This window comes from Salminus brasiliensis, chromosome 24 (genome assembly GCF_030463535.1).
Source record: "Salminus brasiliensis chromosome 24, fSalBra1.hap2, whole genome shotgun sequence".
In the NCBI taxonomy this organism is placed as follows: Eukaryota; Metazoa; Chordata; class Actinopteri; order Characiformes; family Bryconidae; genus Salminus; species Salminus brasiliensis.
The window spans coordinates 5,237,911-5,256,937 of NC_132901.1; the positions used below are offsets into that span (position 1 = coordinate 5,237,911).

The 19,027-nt window shown below is 46.4% G+C and overlaps 1 protein-coding gene across 8 annotated transcripts in view; it reads left to right on the forward strand.

The window, feature by feature from the left end:
* Positions 1 to 17,028, forward strand: part of rapgef2a (Rap guanine nucleotide exchange factor 2a) — a 45,857-nt gene extending 28,829 nt beyond the window's left edge. For 3 of the 8 annotated variants that reach the window (XM_072670727.1, XM_072670728.1, XM_072670734.1), the window contains 23 exons: positions 187 to 309; positions 1,257 to 1,434; positions 1,526 to 1,662; positions 2,164 to 2,322; positions 2,439 to 2,591; positions 2,936 to 3,100; positions 3,201 to 3,308; positions 3,413 to 3,616; positions 3,728 to 3,836; positions 4,229 to 4,472; positions 5,492 to 5,652; positions 6,131 to 6,145; positions 8,028 to 8,268; positions 8,360 to 8,743; positions 9,066 to 9,277; positions 9,367 to 9,490; positions 10,078 to 10,101; positions 11,698 to 11,915; positions 12,359 to 12,475; positions 13,064 to 13,213; positions 13,381 to 13,555; positions 14,452 to 15,002; positions 15,827 to 17,028. In XM_072670727.1, coding sequence (XP_072526828.1) covers positions 187 to 309; positions 1,257 to 1,434; positions 1,526 to 1,662; positions 2,164 to 2,322; positions 2,439 to 2,591; positions 2,936 to 3,100; positions 3,201 to 3,308; positions 3,413 to 3,616; positions 3,728 to 3,836; positions 4,229 to 4,472; positions 5,492 to 5,652; positions 6,131 to 6,145; positions 8,028 to 8,268; positions 8,360 to 8,743; positions 9,066 to 9,277; positions 9,367 to 9,490; positions 10,078 to 10,101; positions 11,698 to 11,915; positions 12,359 to 12,475; positions 13,064 to 13,213; positions 13,381 to 13,555; positions 14,452 to 15,002; positions 15,827 to 15,852 — 3,978 coding nt within the window. In that variant the 3' untranslated portion in view covers positions 15,853 to 17,028. Of the gene's footprint in view, positions 1 to 186; positions 310 to 1,256; positions 1,435 to 1,525; positions 1,663 to 2,163; positions 2,323 to 2,438; positions 2,592 to 2,935; positions 3,101 to 3,200; positions 3,309 to 3,412; positions 3,617 to 3,727; positions 3,837 to 4,228; positions 4,473 to 5,491; positions 5,653 to 6,130; positions 6,146 to 8,027; positions 8,273 to 8,359; positions 8,744 to 9,065; positions 9,278 to 9,366; positions 9,491 to 10,077; positions 10,102 to 11,697; positions 11,916 to 12,358; positions 12,476 to 13,063; positions 13,214 to 13,380; positions 13,556 to 14,451; positions 15,003 to 15,826 lie in introns of those variants that run through there. The other 5 variants (XM_072670729.1, XM_072670732.1, XM_072670731.1 and 2 more) reach the window with 4 other exon arrangements.
* Positions 17,029 to 19,027: the final 1,999 nt, after the last annotated feature.

Below are 19,027 nucleotides of genomic sequence, written 5' to 3' on the forward strand. Positions count from 1 at the left end.
TGTGTGTGTGCCCACAAACACTCTATTCTCATGCTGCTGGTTGTAATTGTGCTATGAGCGGAAGGGGGGGTTTAGCCAACTTAATCCTTTGAGCCATCATGAACTAGATAGCCAGCGGAGTCACACACACACACACACACACATTTGTGTTTGTGTCTGCGTGTAACCATTTGTTTTCTCTTTTAGCTTCCTGCAGATTTCTCTAAGCTCCACCTCTCAGACAGTCTCCACCTCCACATGTCCTCCAGCCAGTCCCGATCCAGCATCGCCAGCGACTCCGGGAGCAGTAGCCTATCAGATATTTACCAGGTATGTCCCTGTGTCTCTCTATCTCTCTCTCTCTCTTGTCCTTACAGGCAGCCTTGTTGCACAGTCAGGCCGCACACATCATTACAGCTCCTTTACATGCACATCTGGGACACACACACACACACACACAGACTTAAAACTCTCTGAAGAAGACCCCCTCCCCCGTCTTCTATTTGAGCCAGCTGACCATCTGTCATATCAGATCGTGACCCCCAGATAACCTCCACCTGTATCCCCCCACCCCACCCCCCTCTCAGGACCTACCTCAAACCTACATATGTACAGATACACACACAAAAGCACACACCCAATTGTTGGGTTACACAACCCATACCCCTCCTTATCTCTTTACCATACAATCAAACACAAGCTCCACCATCAGACCCACCCAAACAAAGCAACTAAGCCTCACAGACTAAACAGCGGTGCATTAACAGCACAGTCTGCTCTACAGTTTCTCTTATCTAGTCAGTGTCAGGCTCTACACTCAGTACTAAAGTAATAAAAGAAAACACTATACGTGGGCTGGCTATAGGGGTATAAAGCCCCCCAGCATTGAGCTGTGGAGCAGTGTGTTCTCTGGAATGATGGTGGGTGCTCCATCCACTTTTTTTGGAATAAGTTGGGGAGCTGGGGATAAATGGGGGGGGGGGGGGGGGGGGTAATCACTAAACATCCTGGCCTCACTAAGGCTCTTGTTGGTGAATGCAATCAAATCCTCACCCTAATTCTCCAGATCTAGTAGAAAGCATTCCCTGGACAGTAAATATATTTTTTAATATACTTGATTTCAAAAGAAACAATAAAAGAAAAGTTGTCCCAATACTTTTGTCCAAATGCTGTCTATATAACCTGCAAAAAGTGCTGCTCTTGTTTATTTACAAAGGTTTTAGAAGCTTAAAAAGCTTCAAAGTTATAAGTAAATAAACCTCGCCCTGTTCTCTCAGGCCACTGAAAGCGAGTGTGGAGATGTGGACCTCAGTGGGCTTCCTGAAACGGCGGTGGACTCGGATGACGACGAGGACGATGAAGACGTGGGGAGGTCATCGGACCCCCTCATGAGTCGGGACATAGTGAGAGACTGCCTGGAGAAGGACCCCATGGACCGAACAGACGATGATATCGGTAAAACTGACAGGGATTATAATAGGGAGCTTAAATTCATGCATGTCGTCGCTGTCCTGCAAACACCTTCTCTCGGTCTCTCCACCTGCAGAGCAATTGCTGGAGTTCGTGCAGCAGCTCCCAGCGTTCGCGAGTCTCAGTGTGTCCGTGAGGCGAGAGCTGTGTGCCGTCATGGTGTTTGCCGTGGTGGAGCGGGCAGGGACCGTCGTTCTCAACCACGGAGAAGAGGTCAGTCGCCAGGTGTTTCGGCTTTCGTCTTGCTGCATCTGCGAATTTCAGCTGCTGCCATAGTGCATTTTTAATGAAGCTGCTATAAACGACCACATCAGTGAAACCCTAAAAATGTCAGCCTGTTTAACCGTGTCTCTGTAGTTCCAGAGGTGCCCCAGTCTTGCATATTTAACACTAAGCCACTAAATAAGGGTTTGACCAAATGTATTAGAGCTAGAAAACACCAAAATATGCAGGCCACGAGTTCTTTAGTGGGGTATTTCACAAAGCTGGATTTCTCAGTTGGTCTAATAAGCCCCTTAAGCCCAAAGGTTCAAGGTTTTCCAGTAGGAACGTTCCTCAGCTCCTCTAAAATTGGGCTGGCGTGACTTTGGGTTCAGGTTATCTGGAGAAACTGAGAAGGACCTTGTGTTGGTGGTTCTTATCTAGGTTTATGAGACAAGCTGTATGTTTTGAGTGGATTGATGTTTAATGCGTGTGTCTGTGTTTGCGATTCAGCTGGACTCGTGGTCAGTCATCCTAAACGGGGCAGTGGAGGTGATGTATCCAGACGGACAGTGCGAGACCGTAGGGATGGGTGGCAGTTTCGGGGTCTCTCCCTCCATGGAGAAAGAGCTGATGGTTGGCGTCATGAGGACCAAAGTGGACGACTGTCAGGTGGGCTTTTTTTTTTTTGTATGACAAGCAAATAAAAAAAATTGGGGAAAAACTGAACTAAAATATAAAATAACTGTCCACAAACTTTTTTTTTTCTATTTATATTTCGTGTGTAGTTTGTGTGTATAGCACAGCAGGACTACTGCTGCATCCTGAATCAAGTGGAGCAAAATACACAGCGAGTGGAAGAGGAAGGCGAGATTGTCATGGTGAAGGAGCACAGAGAACTCGACCGCACGGGAACTCGCAAGGGCCACATCGTCGTTAAGGTGGCTGTTATGGACTTTCCTTTGTTTTTGAGACAGTGGCCATTTATGGCTGCCCCCTCTGAACTCAACAAGCTGACTTATCAGTGGTAGCTTTCTTGGTCAACTAAGAGATTCAGTTTATTTTGACTGTTATTATCTTTCATTTTGACATTAGTAATAGAGATCGAAGGATCAGGCGGCTGTGTATCGGCATAGGCTGACTTTCAGACAAAAATGCAATGGGCCGGCAATTTAGCCGATCCAGACCTCACGGCAGCAGAACCACATTAAAGCGGATGTTGAAATTCCCTGCTCTGATCTCTACATTTCTCATTAGTAGTGTCTTTTAAACCTCTGTCTCCCAGGGCACATCAGAGCGATTGATTCAGCATTTAGTGGAAGATCACTCAATAGTGGACCCCACATACATTGAAGACTTCCTGTTGACCTACCGCACCTTCGTGTCCAGCCCGCTCATTGTGGGCCAGAGACTACTGGACTGGTTTAATGACCCCAGTTTACGCGATAAGGTACGAACGTTTTCTTGCACTCATCATTTTATTATTATTTTTATTATTCTAACACGCACATTGCATTCACTCTTGCCTCCCCTCTCTCTCTTTCTGTTAGGTGACGCGGGTTGTGTTGCTGTGGGTTAACAATCACTTCAGTGACTTTGAAGGACACCCCGACATGACCAACTTCTTGGAGGAGTTCCAGAACTATTTGGAGAGAGATGTACGAGGAAACAAGGAAGAAATACATACAGAGACATTGTCATGACCCTTCCATGCGTACTCACTCTTTCCTCACTCTCTCTCTCTCTCTATCTCTCGGAGCAGAAGATGACTGGTCAGCTGCGACTGCTGAACATTGCGTGTGCTGCGAAGGCCAAACCTCGAGTGGTATCCATCACGAGGGGGTCTCGGGAGATGCCCCTCCCCTTCACTCTGATCGGTGGCGCAGAACGAGGGACACGCCTCTTCATCAGCAGTGTGGAAATGGGCAGCAAGGCGGAGGAGGCTGGGCTTAAGCGTGGAGACCAGGTAGGACAGGATTAGCCCAGTTCGGTAGATGGTGGAGGTGGGCTCTGAACGTAACCCCTCTGTCTTTTAGAGATGCTTTTTTTTTAACTAACTTCTTATCTTTATGTCTAGATATTGGAAGTGAATGGGCAGACATTTGAGAATGTTCAGTTGTCTAAAGCCACTGAGATCCTCAAGAATAACCTGCATCTGTCCATGACTGTCAAAACCAACCTACTGGGTGAGCACCCCCCCCCCCACATGATCTGCATTCCTACACAGACACAAACCGGTTGAAATGCTACCGTTCGACTGTTGTCCAGCAGATGCATGCCGTCAACACATGCCACTGATTTATATGAAGTTTAGATTTGAGTCTTCAAAACAAAGGGTCAGGCAGCCCACAAAAGGAAAAGTCTTGGAGCGGAGGGATCCAGATATATTAGTCGTCCGACAGCGCAGAATTTGTTTATGCTACATTTGTGCACCATGCCTGAGTAATAAAATCTTAAGTTCCAAGGCATTTCCTTTTCTGATTGGTCAGACGCTTGTAGATGTTTGCTATGTTCCTCTTCTGACTGTTACAGATCTTCTTGATTGAACACTCTGTCTCTGTACCCCCCCCCCTCTCAGTCTTTAAGGAGCTGGTGGCCCGAGTAGCAGAGGAGCGGAAGAACGGCGTTCCTCATCTTCCTAAGATTGGCGACGGGAAGAAGAGCTCCCGTTACTCTGTACCTGATCTTGGGGTTACTGCTGGGGTCATAGGTCAGGAGAAGGTCAGCAAGAAGGCCAAGGCGCACACGGTGGGCGGCCGCAACAAACTGATGAAGATCCTGGACAAAACGCGCATCAGCATCCTACCTCAGAAACCATACAGGTACAAATACAAGCTCACATACAAGTCACATGGGCTACCGGTCATTTCTGCCTTGATGGTTTAATGTTTGTACGGTAAATTACATTTGGGTCTTCCTTTACTCTGGTAGATGCATTTAGTGTTAGGAGTCTTGAGCAAGAACTTGCTCATGGGTATAGTGTGGTGTGCTTGTGTAAGTGAGGAATCCAACCCTAGTCTGCCCTGGGAAAGGGGGTGTTATCCACTATCCTATTCTGCCATGGGGAAGACGACGTTGTTGGCCACTACCTGCCATGGGCACCTCTGTATGCTTGGCCACTATTCTAGTCTGGCATGGGAAAAGTGGTGGTTAGCCACTACCATTGTCTGCTATGGGAAAGACTGTATTTTTGGCCATAATCTTTGTCTGGCTTAGGGAAGTATTGCAGTATTGTTAGCAGCTAGCCTAGTCTGCCATGGCCAGTGTTGTTGGCCAATAACTGCTAAGGGGAAGGCAGCATGGTTTAGCCACTACCCTAGTCTGCCATGGGGAAGGCAGTGTTCTTGACCACTAGTCTAGTCTGCCAAGGGAAAGGTGGTGGTTAGCCACGACCATAGTCTGCCACCATGGGGAAGGCAGTGTTGTTGGCCACTAGTCTAGTCTGCCAAGGGAAAGGTGGTGGTTAGCCACTACCATAGTCTGCCATGGGGAATGCGGTGGTGTTGTTGACCACCAGCACAGTCTGCTGTAAGGAAGGCATTGTTGTTGGCCACTAGCTTGGCTAGTCTGCCATGAAGAAGGCAGTTATGTGCCCCTGTCCTACACCAGCAGCTCTAATCATGTGCAGCTGAGAGCTGCCAATGTATTCATATGTTTTTGTTGTTCATGACACGCATTCAGCTGACGTTAATTATTAGGATGTGCATGTTCAGGTTTGGGTCGCAGTAAATGTGAGCAACAGGTCTTAACTGTATTATTATTATTATTATTATTATTATTATTACTATTATCATTATTTGTTGAAGGAACTTTTTTTCATGTGTTTTTAATTGATTTCCAGTGACCTCGGGTTGGGGCAGACGCAGGACGACAGCATCGTGGGCCTGAGGCAGGCCAAGCAGCCTCCGCCCGCCGTGCCCATCAGCGGAAACCTGTCGTCCAGCAACCCTGACTTGGCACAAGGCCAACAGCGCATCATCGATTATAGCACGCAACCACCCGGTAACTGCAATACTCTGTTTACAACTTAGTCAGGGTTAATTCAGCTACCTACTAATCAGTTAGAGCAAAATCGTCAGTCAACTAAATCACAGTAATATTCGTTTCTTATGTATGTTTGTTTAGCCATTTGAGTCACAGCTAGGAGTCTGTAAATATGAGCATGTATCAAATATTTGCAATTTTAGGCATTATTCTACTTTACTACTACTTTATCAAGCCTCAGATAAGCAGCCCTGAAGCGAAGTGCTAGACCTTCCCACGTTTTCCTTCAGTTAACCCAGTGCACAGCTCTTCCGTTCTGCCTCCCTGCTTTACTGTCCTGCGCAGTGCTACCTATACACAGCGTGTTTGTATCTGTAGTATGTGTATGTGTATGTGTGTGTGTTTGGTGTCCATGTGCGTACAAGTGCCCTGCTGAATAAGTCTGTAACACCTGTGTGATGTTCTAACTTTTCTGGAACCTTCTTCTTGCTCACAGCACCTGGATTCACTCGTGAGTACTCGCGCACTGATGGAGCTCCTTCCCGCTGCCTTTGTAGAAAAACCTGCCTTTTTCTTAGAGACCCGTCTCAGAGCTCCTATCACTTCTCTACGGCTCTCTTCTCTGGGGCCCTTCCTCTTGGCTCTGTCTGTAGATTCTTCAGTAGTTCTAATGGTGCTCTCTGTCTCTCTGTATATAGTGGTCTTGCTGATCCAGTCGTCTCTGTAGATCTCTCTCTCTCTTCTCAGACGGCTCCTTGTTTTGGTTGCAGTTATGGCTGTGTCCTAGTCTCTGAATGAAGGGCTACCTGTCTCCTCATACATTCGCTGTGCAATTGTAATTAGGGCTGCAATTATGAAAAATGCGTCAGTCATTATTAGGACGTTGCCTCTGGCCCAAATTAAACGCTGTTAAATTACAGCATCTGCTGTGAACATGCATGTCGACCCCCTAAAGTGGACTTTTGGATTAAAGACAATGAAAACCTCCTTCTAATGCTGTACCTTGAAGGTGGGAGGAGCTTTAGGTTGACTAACACTTTAAGGTAGATGTGATTGCTTGCTAACATGCTGCTGAATTTTCTATACTATGACTAGTTTTAGGCCAGACTGTCCTTTTAAAAATATGCTCTGTAAGCCTTATGCTCTTTTTAACATCAACACTGATTCACATTGACATTCTGTCACAACCGCTTCGCATTAGAGCATCGAAATAGCCAGCAGGTTTATAGATCGTGCAAACAGTCCTGAGCTGCAGCCCTAATTGTAAGTCCTACTTATAACTACTCGAACTTCTGTTCCCTGTCCGCTTTCATCAGGGTGAAGCCACCTTCATCTTTCTGTCTTTCTAGTGTCTTTAGCCACACTTCTAAAATCTCCGTTTTGCCCGTCTTGCCTGTCTGCAGCTGCTGTTCTAACAATTCTCTGCTCACTAGAATGTCTTTAGTAGTGCTTCTTCTTCCATTACGTGATTCCTCAGCCCCCTAGATACCGTATGTGGATTTCTGGTCTCCAGTAATCTGGGTTCTAGATCAAAAGCGCTGGTTCTTTGGTCGATTTATGGCTACTTCAGTTCCAACAGGCCATATGCATGCGATTTGTATTGTGGCGGTCGGACCCTGGTGATGGTGAGATAAGCCTGATTTGGCGATCCTGACTGTTGTTATTGTGAGCTTTCACTTTGGTCTACCTCATAGCTTCAGTCTGGCACAGTCTGGCTTCAGCCTTTTGTTGCCATGCTTAGACCCGGTGATGCCGCAGCCATCTGTGGCCCTTCCTCTCCCCCCATTACTCAGTGCAGTGCTAGTCTGTTAGCTGATGTATCAGAGCTGGTAGTTGGTGCTCTCCTCCAAGCGTGTTAAGCTGTCTGATGACCTTACGTTAGCAGCAGTTTGGTGCCGCTTCATGGATTTGGAGGAAGCACATGCTAGCCCTCACCCTCCCAGCACTGGTAGCATCATGTGATGGGGGCACACCTAGCTAGTGGTTGGGAAATGAACATATATTAGACCTACAAGTGCCACCACATTGTTTACGTTTGTAATTGTGTACATTTTCATTGCTGAAGCCATTAGTGAAATGTTTCTCTAAGGTTTTATTTCCCTGAACAAGGCACTAATTGTACTTCCCATGGTGGGCATTTAGAATTTAGTGGAAAATATAATCAGTAGACGAGTCGTGTGCTGAGATAATCGTTCGGTGTAGCCCTAAATGTGTCTTCTTAATTGCTCAGGTCAGTGCGGTGACCAAATGAGATGCCAGACTGAAGCTAATGTGAAAATGTGAAGCAAAGTGAAAGCTTACGAACTGCAGGATGGCTGAACCTGGCTACCGGTGTATAGTAGTAGCTGTCCAAGTTAGCCTGGTTAATTAGATTTGTGTGAATTCCTTTACAGAATTACAAGATCAGGTCCTGCGGGTTTTCAAGGCTGACCAACAGAGTCGCTACCTGCTGATCAATAGGGACACCACAGCCCGAGAGACGGCCAATCTGGCCATCAAAGAGTTTGGTCTCACTGGAGGTCCTGAAGCGTATTCTCTGTGTGAGGTGTCCGTCACCCCGGAGGGCGTCATCAAACAGAGGCGGCTTCCGGATCAGCTCTCGAAACTGGCCGACAGGATTCAGCTCTGCGCCAGGTAGGCTAGGGGAAAGGCCTCCCTTCAAAATCCACGATGTCCGCGAGAACTCGTCCTCCGCTAACTGTGTGTGGGTTTGTTTATGTCTCAGGTATTACCTTAAGAGCAACATGGAGACAGAGACTTTGTGCTCGGACGTCGAGGCTCAGGAGCTGCAGCGGGAGTCTCAGGTGTGCCTGCTGTCCCTGAGCTCCACAGAGATAGCCAATCAGCTCTCGGCGCGCAACTACCTGCTGTTCGCCAGCGTCGAGCCCACCGATTACATCACAGACCTCTTTAAGCTCCGCCCACACGACCGGCCCGCAAACCTTCGCAACTTTGAGGACCTCATCAATCAGGAGACCTTCTGGGTCGCCACGGAGATCGTGCGAGAAGCCAACCAGGTCAAAAGAATGAAGATCATCAAGCACTTCGTTAAAGTCGCCCTCCACTGCAGGGAGTGCAAGAACTTCAACTCCATGTTTGCCATTATCAGGTACGTCGTCACGACTTGCTGTTGTGTGTGTGTGTGTCTGATTAAATCTGATTCGTTCTTATTTTCCCTGCAGTATCTGATCCAACATAATTTCTTTATATACAGATAGTCATTGTAACCAGTTGTAGTTACTGTATGTCTTGCTTTACTTAAAGCTGCATTATGTGAGAATTGGTATTTCTCTCTTCTGGGCTCCCCCTACAGTCAGGAAGTGTAACTTGCGCTTTGAGCCTCTACTAAAGGATACACCTTACACGTGCATTTCTGGACAAGCTGATAGATTAAGAACTTTTGCTGACGTCATTGATTATCCCTCCCTCAGCGGGCTGAATCTGGCCCCTGTCTCTCGGCTGCGCGCCACCTGGGAGCGGCTGCCCAGCAAATACGAGAAGCTGTTGTCCGAGCTCCAGGAAGTCTTCGATCCTTCGAGGAACATGGCCAAATACCGCAACCTGCTGAACAAGCACAACCTCCAGCCTCCAATCATCCCTCTCTTTCCTGTCATCAAGAAAGACCTCACCTTCCTCCACGAGGGTAAGACCCATAACCCCTAGACCCACCTGCAGCTTTGAGATCTCCCCTTTTGACTAGAATTTTGAGCATTTCCACTTGCTGTGTTCTAGGCAACGATTCTAAAGTGGACGGTCTGGTGAACTTTGAGAAGTTGAGGATGATTGCTCGAGAGATCCGACACGTGGTTAGAATGGCCTCCGTCAACATGGACCCGACGATGCTGTTTAAAACGAGGTACGCCTGGACTTGCATACAGTCTAGCTCTGACCCATGCTCAGAGTTCTGCTTATCCTGAACAGTCACTTGTTGTTTTAAATGCTTTACATGCAAATAAAATACACACTCTCACCTGCTTCAAAGGGCCCATATCTTGGACAACCAAATTTTCCTAAATCCGAGGGATTTTTATTTATTTATTTATTTATTTTTTAAACCTGTGTATAATAGTATAAGTCTTCTGATGTCATTTACTTTACTAAATGTCCGATATCAACGATTTCTGACTGATTTTTTTTCCCCGCCAAACTATTCTATTGAATCTAAGGGATAAAGACACGTTGTAAGCTGGTCACTGGCCGCAGATCTCAAGGAAAGAAAGTATAAATATACGAGAGAAAAGTGGGATATGGGCCCTTTAATGATTGTTTGGGTCGTATTTCTGCCAGCAGTGTTTGTGCTTGATGTCTTACTGGGCTCTTCCAGTGGTCTGTGGCCTCTGTTCTGTGGGCTTCACTGTATAAGCACCTGTCTGTCTCTCTCCTCTTCCTGTCTGTCTTTCTCTCCATCCTCCTCTTTGGTGTCCTCACGGCTCTGTGTTTTAGGAAGAAAAAGTGGAGGAGTCTTGGGTAAGTGGGACTGTAGCACACGCTCGCTTTCTGGTTTGTTTGTTTGTTTGTTTGTTTGTTTGTTTTTCACACACACTGGTTTAACTCCTCGTCTCCTGTCGTCTCTTTCCCTGTTAGTGTTCTGTTAACATCGCTGTGTTTGTGTTGTTAACTGAAGTAACACTGAGCGGATGCAGTAGCTCACCTTGTTTTAGATAATCCTGCTAGTAACTACCCTCTCTCCTCCTCTTCTTTCCTCTCCTCTTCTTCTTTTTTTCTTCTCCCTCTCTCTCCTCCTCTACTTTCCTCTCTCCTCCTCTTCTTTCCTCTCCTCTTCTTCTTTTTTTCTTCTCCCTCTCTCTCCTCCTCTTCTTTCCTCTCTCCTCCTCTTTTTTCTTCTCTCCTCCTCTTCTTTCCTCTCTCCTCTCCTCCTCTTCTTTCCTCTCTCCTCTCCTCCTCTTCTTTCCTCTCTCCTCCTCTCCTCCTCTTCTTTCCTCTCTCCTCCTCGTCTTTCCTCTCTCCTCCTCGTCTTTCCTCTCTCCTCTCCTCCTCTTCTTTCCTCTCTCCTCCTCTCCTCCTCTTCTTTCCTCTCTCCTCCTCTTTTTTCTTCTCTCCTCCTCTTCTTTCCTCTCTCCTCTCCTCCTCTTCTTTCCTCTCTCCTCCTCGTCTTTCCTCTCTCCTCCTCGTCTTTCCTCTCTCCTCTCCTCCTCTTCTTTCCTCTCTCCTCCTCTCCTCCTCTTCTTTCCTCTCTCCTCCTCGTCTTTCCTCTCTCCTCCTCTCCTTCTCCCTTCCTCTCCTCCTCTCCTGTCTTCTCCTCTTCTTTCCTCTCTCCTCCTCTCTCCTCTTCTTTCCTCTCTCCTCCTCTCTTCTCTTCTTTCCTCTCTCCTCCTCGTCTTTCCTCTCTCTTCCTCGTCTTTCCTCTCTCCTCCTCTCCTTCTCCCTTCCTCTCCTCCTCTCTTGTCTTCTCCTCTTCTTTCCTCTCTCCTCCTCTCTCCTCTTCTTTCCTCTCTCCTCCTCTCTCCTCCTCTCTCCTCGTCTGGAAAAGCATGGGTAGACTGTAACACACTAAAAGCTTTAGTGCATGCCTGAGCAGCATTATTAATATTCCTCTCTGCTTTCAATGAGGGATTCTCCAGTCTGAAGCGAGTCAACTGCATTACTTTTTGGCTGAACTTCAGATCTACAGTCTGATTCAACTTAAAAAACAAAAAAAACTAAACAAAACAACAATTGTACAATAATATGCCCGTGTTTGTGTACGGTTGTCAAATTATACACACACTGATGTTGAAATGTGAAATAGTCACAAATCCCCTACAGAGAACTTTTTACTGCATCTAATTAACTCAATTATTAAAAGATTGTTTAGTGGACTAATTGATCAGAAAGGGGGGGGGGGTGTACAAAGCATGTGACACATTTGTTTTCCAAATATGTGACCATTATAGCAAATCATAGAAACTGCTGTGAGATTTCGTGATGCATTGAATCGCTTCCTAAAAACACACAATCATTGAATCTCTGCCAGGTCAGAGATCCACCCACCCCTGCCCACCCCCAATTCCTTTTCTCCACTTTACTCATTCACTCTCAACCTGTGTGTGTGTGTGTGTGTAGGTCTCTGAGTCAGGTGAGCAGCTCCTCTTTGTCTGAGGTGGGGACAGTGGGGCAGCGGAGGCGCGGCAGGCGGAGCTCCTTCCTCAGCGCTAAGAAGCTGTACGAGGCGGAGCTGATGAGCAGGCGAGTGCGACAGTATCTGGACATGCTCACATACGAGAGCAACGAAGAGACCTTGCACACACTCTCCCTGCAGTGGGAGCCTGCCACCAACACGGGTGAGTTGAGCGATTTTCCTTCTAGTTTGTGGGCTCTCCTTACAGTCAGGAAGTAGAATTCTATAGGATACACTTTACATGCATTTCTGGACAAGCTGGGAGATACAGAACCGTCACTGAAAGAGGAAGAACTACGTGGACTGAGGCACAACACAGCTCTCGTAAACGTTGTCCTGCCCACGTAACCAGTGTTACACAGTGCAGTGAGCAGCGTGATTAAAAAAATTAGCACGTGGCTATGTTTACAGTATCGCAGTATATCACAATATACTGAATCGTAACTCCTGTATCGTGACGCGTATCGTTCTTCTGCCCTGTGTGTTACATGTATGTTAGTGTTGGTCATTTTTGTAATAAATACATTGCGTGTTTGTTCATGTGTATGTGTGTGTTTACATTTATCTGTTGTTGGATCTCTGTGTGTGTGTGTGTGTGTGTGTTAGTGTGTAAGACCACTGCAGAAAAGCGGAGAGTTGACGCCTCTCCAGTCAATCAGAGAAGCTCCACTCCAAACCATCCGGCTAGCAAGAAGCCAACTGGCAAAGAACTGCCTCCGTTTGGTAAGATGCGCACACGATCTGTCCAAATGTTTGTGGACACCCCTTCTACTTTGCGTTGCACCCATTGCTGACACAGATATGCAAATGCGCAGATAAACATGAGCCTGTGAACCAGTGGAACTCCATCCAATGCTTTTGGGACTAGTCAGGGGTGGTGAGCATCCAACATCCTGACCTCACAAACGCTCTTGTTGCTGAATACTGTCAAATCTTCACAGCAGTTGTCAAGAATATAGTAGAAAGCCTTCCCTGTACCTTGAACAGTAGAGCCAGTTACTCCAACAAAAGGAGGATATTTTGATTTTGAAGAAACAATGAATGGGCAGGTGTCCCAATACTTTTGGGACATATATAATATAAAAGATTGTGTATGTATGTATAATTAACCATGGTACTTTATCCCAGATTACCCCATATATAGCAGTTATTTGCTTTAATTTACTTTAATTCGCTAATGAAGAAATACTATGGATTAATAATGTGTTATACAGATGTTCTCAAATCACATTTAATGGCATTAATATTTTGTATTTAGAGTCGTTGAGTGGTTTTAAATATGTGTGTGTTTGTGTGTGTGTTTGTTTATAGGTGCCCGATCCCCTGGGTCCTTAAAGAAGATTCTCTCGCTTTCAGAGGAGGCGCAAGAGAGGCAAAGAAGGCAGCCAGATGACAACCAGTCAAACGCCTCCTCTGTACTCTCCTCTCCGCCTACTTCACCTAACGTCACACCTAGAAAAGGTGCGAACGCTCTGAACGGTGCTAATGCTTTAAAACAGTGCTTACCTTCCATTAGGGAGGGGGGGGGACGTTTCCAAACCTCCTATATATAACACCCATAGCTTTAAAAGGTCTGTTCCGTACATGCATATAGGTGTGTTTTACCTCCATCTGTCCTTGTTCCATAGGACCGTACCTGGCTGTGAATGAAGCCCCAGATCAGCTGAGTCTGCTGAGCTCCTCGTCCTCCGACATCATGGCAGACGACCACCCTCACCCTCACGCACACGGCCTCTCTCACACACATACGCACTCGCACGCTCATGGCGCGCACCGGACGGAGCCTGACCAAATCAGCCTCGGGTGAGAGCCTACGCAGTCACGCAACTGCCCACAATGGTGCTTGTTTTCTTCAGAATCGGGGTTTGAGATATTTTCGAGTAATTGGACCTGGCCTGTTTATGTTTCAAAAACAATAGATCAACCGTACGACACAGTCAACTCCAGTATAAATAATCATCAAACTGAAATCTGTTTAAGAAACAAGTCCAAAAACCCCTTTTGCATCTGCTTCCACTACAACAATTCATCTTAAACAGTAGAAGACCGTAAACAGAGTAGATTCTCTAAACATCTTGAATTAGGTAGGACGGTTGGAACGTGAAGCAGCTTGAAGCAAACATCACACCATCTGTAAAACAGCTGAAGACGGGGCTCCGGGTGGTCCAGCGGACTAAGGCACTGTCACTGTGATGAGAGGATCGCTGGTTCGAGGGAGCACAATTGGCCTTGCTCTCTCTAGGGGTGGGTAGATGGCGCCCCCCCCCCCCCCCACACACACACACACATCCCTCACATAGTGCAGCACTGGCAGTCACTGGCGTCTGCTAGCCGGTGCATCAGAGCCAGGGATGCGGTGCTTCCCTCCAGGTGCATAGGTTGCCTGGTGACGTCGCATCAGCAGCAGTTTGAAAAAGAGGTGTAGGGGGGTGGGGGGGTCAACAATCCCCCAAAGAAGAATTGCAGGGTTCATTGGTTCTGAGCCCAGAGGGTAACTTTTCCACACGGACACGGCTCGGCAAGGAATGTTTACAAACCAGGCTAAGCCAAGCTTTCTCAGCACAGTTAGGTAACCGTGCTTGGGGCCACAGAGCCGTTTGCTTTATGCCTTTTGGAAATCAGGTCATCTTTTAATCTGTGGTAATCATTTGATTCATTTGATTCATTTGATTCATTTATTCTTTCACTCTCTGTCCCAGTTCCTACTCTCTGAACCAGGACCAGTGCGACCGGGCCTCGTTGGACGCAGCGGACAGTGGGCGGGGCAGCTGGACATCCTGCTCCAGCGGTTCCCATGACAACATCCAGAGCATTCCGCAGCGCATAGGCTACTACGACAGCCGCAGCTGGGAGACACTGTCTGAGGTGCCGACAATGGGGCGGAGTCATTCGGCCACGCCCATCACTTACTGGGGCGACGATTCCGAAGGGGACACTGGGACGATCAAGCGCAGAGGCGGGAAGGACGAGGTTCCAAACGTGCCAAAAAGCGCGACGGGTCGGAGAGAGAGGCGTTTCCGCGAGCCGCCGCCCACCCCGCCCGGCTACACAGCGCTGTCGGTCGCCGAGGCAGAGGAGCTAAACCAGAGCTACACCCACGGAAGACGGCCACCGGATTACAACGCAGCCCTGCAGAGATCACGCCTCATTAAGAGGTCATGTGACTTGGAACCACCTCCACAACCACGCCTACCTAGCCGCTTGCACGGATACACCCACTGCCCTGCGCCACGGCGACCACCATGTGATGGTGAGGATCTTAAATTACCTTTCATGATCAATAGGTAGGAAGTTTTCAGGTCAAATTTGGTTCATGACATGATACACTATATGGACAAAAGTATTGGGACACTTACTCATTCATTCAGTTTCTTTTGTAATCAAGGGAATTTAAAAACAGTTTATCCTGCTTTTGTTAAAGTAGCTGTCTTCACTGTCCCGAGAAGACTTATATATACTATATGTTGGAGGATTGCTGTGAGGATTTGATTGCATTCAATGACCTCATCCTCCACCCCCCCACCTCATCCCCAAAAGTACAATTCCACTTCTCCTCAATGCTGGCAAAGCTTTATACTCCTCTAGACCACACCTGATGTTTGCCATGGAGCCCATAGGTTGAGGTTCATCTGCTCCGCTCCCGTCTTCAGGGGCTAGATGAGCTGTGTGTGTGTGTGTGTGTGTGCGCGTTTGCACATCTACTACTACAACTAAATGCATTCATTAGAAGGGCTGTCCACAAACATTTGGACATATAGTGCATTTCCATTACGTACTGGTTTGAATCCCAGGTCATGCTGTCTGCCATCAGCAGCCGAGGCCCGAGAGAGCACAGTTAGCCTTGGTCGGCACAGGGGTCTGCTAGTCATCGCATCAGAGCTGGGTCCCCAGTCGACAAGCCTCAGATCGGCTCTGGTCTCCCGTTCACACTCCCCACCAAGCCACACCTCCACACGCTTGTCATCAACCCTGTAACATGCACTGAGAGGACAGGAGACCCGCTGACACCGGGAGCGGATATAGGCCTACTCTTCAGTTAACATCATCTCTCTCTATCTCTGCCTCTCCTTCCAGAAAACGAGCAGGTGTCCGCCGTCTGAAAACGCACCATCCCTGCCGGCACGCCGAGGCCATGTAGCACGCCGTTCTGCATCACGGTCAGAACCTCCCCGAAACCTGACGAAGCCCCATCCAGAACTCTTCACTCCTCCTCCTCTTCACTCATCTGATTGGTGCCTGTAGCTGTCAGTCAAATCCGAGAGAGGGGGTGGGGGGCGGGTTGTGTGGTGGAGATAGCGATTACCACGAGAACATTCTGTAAAATCACTGTGAGGAGGGCAAGAAGAGACGTTTTGGCACTTTTGAAGGACAGAAAAACCAACAAAAAGCAATGAATGATGAAGGAACATGGAGAACTTGAAGAAAAGAGTGATTGTGGATCTTTTTCTTTTTCTTTTCACATGGAAACAGTGTTATTTTCATTGTCTGACGTCTACGCAGTCTATTAATGTGTGTGCGCGCGTGTTTGGGAAATGTATGTGTGCGTGTGTGTTTGTGACGCATGTAAAAATACTTGAATCAGACTGTGTGTGTTTGTGTGTGAGAGACGAGAATCAGACGCATAAAAAAAGCTGCCTGTAATGGACCTCAGAAACGACGTAATTCAGTGTTAATATCAGTATTCGGTTGATCATGACGTTATTGTGATTTTTAACCCCGTCTGTCCTCTCTTCTGTTTCTCTTCCCACCTTGGTTTCCAAATGCAGTCACCAGCATTTGTTTTACTGTTTTATTTTTTTATTATTATTATTGTTGTTATTTTAGAATCGTTTTTTTTTTAATAATGGTGTACATTTATTTTATTACTGAATCAGTTTCATTCCTCTCTTTGCCAATCAAGCGGTATCAGGCACAAACTGTAAACTGTTGCACAAACGGTCAGAAGAGAATGTTTGCGTACTTCGAACTACTACGTATTACACAGCTAACGTTCTTCAGTTTTTACACAGGCTTTTGATTCATGTGCTATGAAATGTTCCCAAGTCTCCGTCTCCGTCTCCCTGCCAAGCCCCATCCTTTCATACTCCATGTATTTCTATGTCTTTTAAAAAGACACCTGGCGAAGTCTGTATCACATTTTGTATTTTTGAATACATGTAAATATTGGTTCTATTTTGTTTAAGATTTCAGAGAGAGATATATACGGTTTGAGGTAACATTCAGCTGCCGTGAGTTTGAATGACTGACCAAGAATAAATACTGTAGCAATGGAGTGACTCCTGTGTCTTGCCTCTTTGTCCTGAAGCTGAATAAAGCTGCAGCCATGCCACAGTGCGCCACCAGAGGTCAGTGTTTCCATAACTTCCTTCTTAGTGGTTCATAGTGTCGTTATATGTTCTTATTGGCCACTTTATTAGAAACCCCTACCTTGTACTTTCACTCACTGGCCACTTTATTAGAAACCCCTACCTTTTTCTTCCACTCACTGGCCACTTTATTAGAAACCCCTACCTTGTACTAACACTCACTGTCCACTTTATTAGAAACCCCTACCTTGTGCTTCCACTCACTGGCCACTTTATTAGAAACCCCTACCTTGTACTTTCACTCATTGGCCACTTTATTAGAAACCCCTACCTTGTACTTTCACTCACTGGCCACTTTATTAGAAACCCCTACCTTGTGCTTCCACTCACTGGCCACTTTATTAGAAACCCCTACCTTGTACTTCCACTCACTGGCCACTTTATTAGAAACCCCTACCTTGTACTTTCACTCATTGGCCACTTTATTAGAAACCCCCACCTTGTACTTCCACTCACTGGCCACTTTATTAGAAACCCCTACCTTGTGTGTCCACTCACTGGCCATTTTATTAGAAACCCCTACCTTGTACTAACACTCACTGGCCACTTTATTAGAAACCCCTACCTTGTACTTTCACTCACTGGCCACTTTATTGGAAACACCTACCTTGTACTTCCACTCACTGGCCACTTTATTAGAAACCCCCACCTTGTTCTTCCACTCAGTGGCCACTTTATTAGAAACCCCCACCTTGTACTTCCACTCAGTGGCCACTTTATTAGAAACCCCCACCTTGTACTTCCACTCAGTGGCCACTTTATTAGAAACCCCCACCTTGTACTTCCACTCACTGGCCACTTTATTAGAAACCCCTACCTTGTACTAACACTCACTGGCCACTTTATTAGAAACTTAAGCTTAAATGTTTGGCCTCCACCAGGCCACAGTGAGGCAGGTTATACACAAATGGATAAGGACCAACAGGCCTCTCTTGAGTAATGTGAATGTTCATAAGTCCACCACCAGACACACTGAACAAGAATGGTGCGCATTTCAGGATAGCAAGGAGGAAGCCACTACTCTCAGGAAAGAACACTGCTGCCCTTCTGAGGTTTACTCAACACCATGCAAACAGGCCAGAGGCCTCCTGGAAGAATGTTCTGTGGACAGCTGAATCCAAAATAGGTATTTTTGGTTTAAATTCCAACGTTTAAATTTGATTTTATGTTAATAACGGGGATGGAAGTTTCTTGGTTTGGGATTGCTTTGATGCCTCAGATCCAAAACTGCTTCCAAAACTGCTTTAGACAGAGACAACCACAGTCGTCATTTGGGTTGGTCAGAGATGGACTTTGATTTCCACCTTTAAGACATCAGTGTAGTGAACTTGCACATACACGCTAGTGAGGAAACACACGTGGATAGTGAGCACATGCATGGGAAACATGCGTTGCTCAAAGGCCCAACACTGGTAGCTTGGTGAACCCTGAATTATACCATTTTACAGGGGAATGTCTGGGTATCTATCTGTAGGTGGGTCATGCAACAGGACAATGACCCTAATTAGTACAGCAGAGGCTGTAATATTTATCGACCAAACCAAGTGTAGACCGATAGACAGACCAAATAGAAATATTGGGGAAAGACATAAAAAGCAGTTCATGCAGTTCAAGCCCACAAACATCAGTTTTGTACAGAGGTATGAGCTAAAATTCCTCCAACCCCCTGCATAGTCATAGACGGAAATGTTGAAGTCAAAACAGTTACTGAAACAAAATTGTTCACATACTTCTAGGATATTTCATTTAGGAGTACTGTAAAGATGAGCAGAATGCCTGAATGAAGTCAATATATGAATAAAAAAAATATCTTATTCTACTTTATCCTTATTACTATATATAATTCTATAAATTCAATATATTACTGATGTATAATTTTAAACTTTAAACTGAGACCTAAAGCAAATGT